Source organism: Fulmarus glacialis, unplaced genomic scaffold (genome assembly GCF_000690835.1).
Source record: "Fulmarus glacialis isolate BGI_N327 unplaced genomic scaffold, ASM69083v1 scaffold25835, whole genome shotgun sequence".
NCBI lineage: Eukaryota > Metazoa > Chordata > Aves > Procellariiformes > Procellariidae > Fulmarus > Fulmarus glacialis.
Window position 1 is genome coordinate 2,166 of NW_009215313.1, and position 2,398 is coordinate 4,563.

Below are 2,398 nucleotides of genomic sequence, written 5' to 3' on the forward strand. Positions count from 1 at the left end.
CCTGTATTCTGTGGCAGATGGTGGGGGGCTGTTGCTGCTGCCCATCGCTGGTAGAGTACCCCGGTCCCGAGGAGGTATGCCGCGCCTGCCGCGTCCTGCCCCCCTTCCCCGCTGCCAGCTCCCGGCAGCCTCCGGTCCCGGTCAGGGACACCCCCGCTGCGGCTCTGCTCGGGATGGAGGCGCCCGGGGTGGTGTGATGTCTCCACAACCTCTCCTGCCTCTCTGAAGTGGGGTTCAGTCTCCTGGAGTAGGGGGTTTGCTTGGAGCAGCAGCCTCTGCCTTGCAGGGTTGTGGGGAAAACTGGGATCTTTCTGAGCTGTGGATCTCTGATTCCCCAGCTCCAGCGTCGCAGGGGCTGCCTTCTGCTGCAGTTAAACCCACCAAGGAGGGACTTGCCTTCCCCACCGACGGGGACCCATGCAGCTGAACGCTGTGATTTCGGGGCTCCCCCCATCACCCACAGGTTGCGGTGGGAGATGATCGGAGACGGACACGTGCCAGCGTTGGTCACAGCATCCCTGCCAGGGTCTCGCTGGGAAACATTGGTTTTGAGATGGTCTTTGCTGGGAGTGAAGGGGGGGTCGCAGGGGTGCAGGGCTGGGGCCGGGTGGTCTCCCGGCACGGCGGTACGGTGACAAGCCTTGCCGCCCTGAGCCTGGCTGACTTCTCAGTGGTTTAATGCCACGGTCCCTGTGAGCCAGGTGTCAGGTGGCTCCTTGGATGAGAAGCCTTTTGCCACGGCACCGGCTGGTTTTCCTTTCTCTCCCTTCCCCACTCTTTGCTGGTCTCTGCCCTGACGCTCGGGGTGGTCTCCATCCCCAGGTGAAGACAGAGATCAGCGTGGAGAGCAAGCACCAGACCCTGCAGGGCCTGGCCTTCCCCCTGCAGTTGGATGCTCAGCAAGCCATCCAGGCGCTCAAGCAGAAGAAAATCAACTACATCCAGCTGGTAGGTCCCTCGCGTGGCTCCCCCGCTCCCCCTGCCTCTTGCTGCCGCCTCTCACTCCCGTCCGCTCCCCCATCCCCTCTGTCCATCAGAAGCTGGATCTGGAGCGGGAGACCATCGACCTGGTGCACACGAGTCCCACGGAGATCGCCGACCTGCCCAAGAGGATCCCCCAGGACTCAGCTCGCTACCATTTCTTCCTGTACAAGCACTCGCACGAGGGAGACTACCTGGAGTCTGTCGGTGAGTGCCCCGGCACTGGGGATGGCTGGTGAGAGCCCACGCTGGTCCCCACTCTCCCTGGACCATCACTCACATGGGGACCAAGCGGGGATGGGGATGGGGATGAGATGGTGTGGCAGGGGACCTTGAGTCGGTTCCCACTTGCCGTGGGTGCTGGCAAGCCCGTTGGTGCCGAAAGAAGCTGCCACGCGCAGTGCAGAGCTCTCTGGGTGCTGTTGCAGAGGATTTGCGCGGGCGGTTTGGTGGCCATTGCATTGCAGGCGTACCAGAAGAGCTTTGGGGAGGGGTGATGGATGGGATGGCTCACCTTCTGTCGCTGAGTAGACTGGGACTCTCAGGGCTGGAAAAGCCATGACCAGGGTGGGATGTGGCTGCCTGGTGCTCCCTGGCCACGAGCCCCGGCAGTGCCACAAGCCCTGCTCTCTTCTCGCAGTCTTTATCTACTCCATGCCTGGGTACAAATGCAGCATCAAGGAGCGCATGCTCTACTCCAGCTGCAAGAGCCGGTTGCTGGACACTGTGGAGCAGGAGTTTTGCCTGGAGATAGCCAAGAAGGTAAGTGCAAGCCCACCTAGAGGTGATGGAGCGGGGACCCGTGCCGGGCATCTGCAAGGGACTGTGCCGCAGCCTTGGTCCAGCCCTGCCGGTGTGCTCAGGGGGGAGTTGGGTGCCCCAATGATGGGTGTCAAGACCCCAAGGAGCCGCTAACCCCCACTTGCCGCTCCTGGACGCAGATCGAGATCGACGACGGAGCTGAGCTGACGGCAGAGTTCCTCTACGAGGAGGTGCACCCCAAGCAGCACGCTTTCAAGCAGGCCTTCGCCAAGCCCAAGGGGCCCGTGGGCAAACGGGGACAGAAGCGGCTGATCAAGGGGCCGGGCGAGAACGGCGAGGACAGTTAGATCCCCCAGGACCGGGGTGGGGAGAACGGCGAGGACAGTTAGAGCCCGCAGGACCGGGCGGTGAACGGACAGCATCCCCGCAGCGCTTCCCGGCTTCCTCTCTGCTGACCTGGGGATCTTTCCTTCCATCTCAGCCTATTTTTTTTTTTTTCCCCTTCTTTTTCCTGTTTCATTCCTTTTTTTTAAACATCAGGATGGCTTCTCGCACCTGTGGGCAGAGCGATGGGGAGGGTTCGGGGTTACCGGTGTTTCTTTTCCCTGCGTCCTTGTGCAAGCCCCAGGGCTGCCGGCGGAGGACGGGAGCAGCA

The 2,398-nt window shown here is 62.2% G+C and overlaps 1 protein-coding gene across 1 annotated transcript; it reads left to right on the plus strand.

Moving 5' to 3' along the window:
• The first annotated feature begins 720 nt into the window (after positions 1-720).
• On the plus strand, positions 721-2,090 carry LOC104077614 (twinfilin-2-like). The gene is made up of 4 exons (XM_009578901.1): positions 721-948; positions 1,038-1,188; positions 1,622-1,743; positions 1,923-2,090. Exons 1-4 carry the CDS (start codon positions 721-723, stop codon positions 2,088-2,090), a joined length of 669 nt encoding a protein of 222 aa, XP_009577196.1.
• Positions 2,091-2,398: the final 308 nt, after the last annotated feature.

Bases quoted from the DNA above. Each gene is read 5' to 3' on its own strand.
- LOC104077614 (XM_009578901.1), top strand. From the start codon at position 721: ATGAGAAGCCTTTTGCCACGGCACCGGCTGGTTTTCCTTTCTCTCCCT. The intron at 949-1,037 runs GTAGGTCCCTCG...TCTGTCCATCAG, and splicing joins AAATCAACTACATCCAGCTG to AAGCTGGATCTGGAGCGGGA. The intron at 1,744-1,922 runs GTAAGTGCAAGC...TCCTGGACGCAG, and splicing joins GCCTGGAGATAGCCAAGAAG to ATCGAGATCGACGACGGAGC.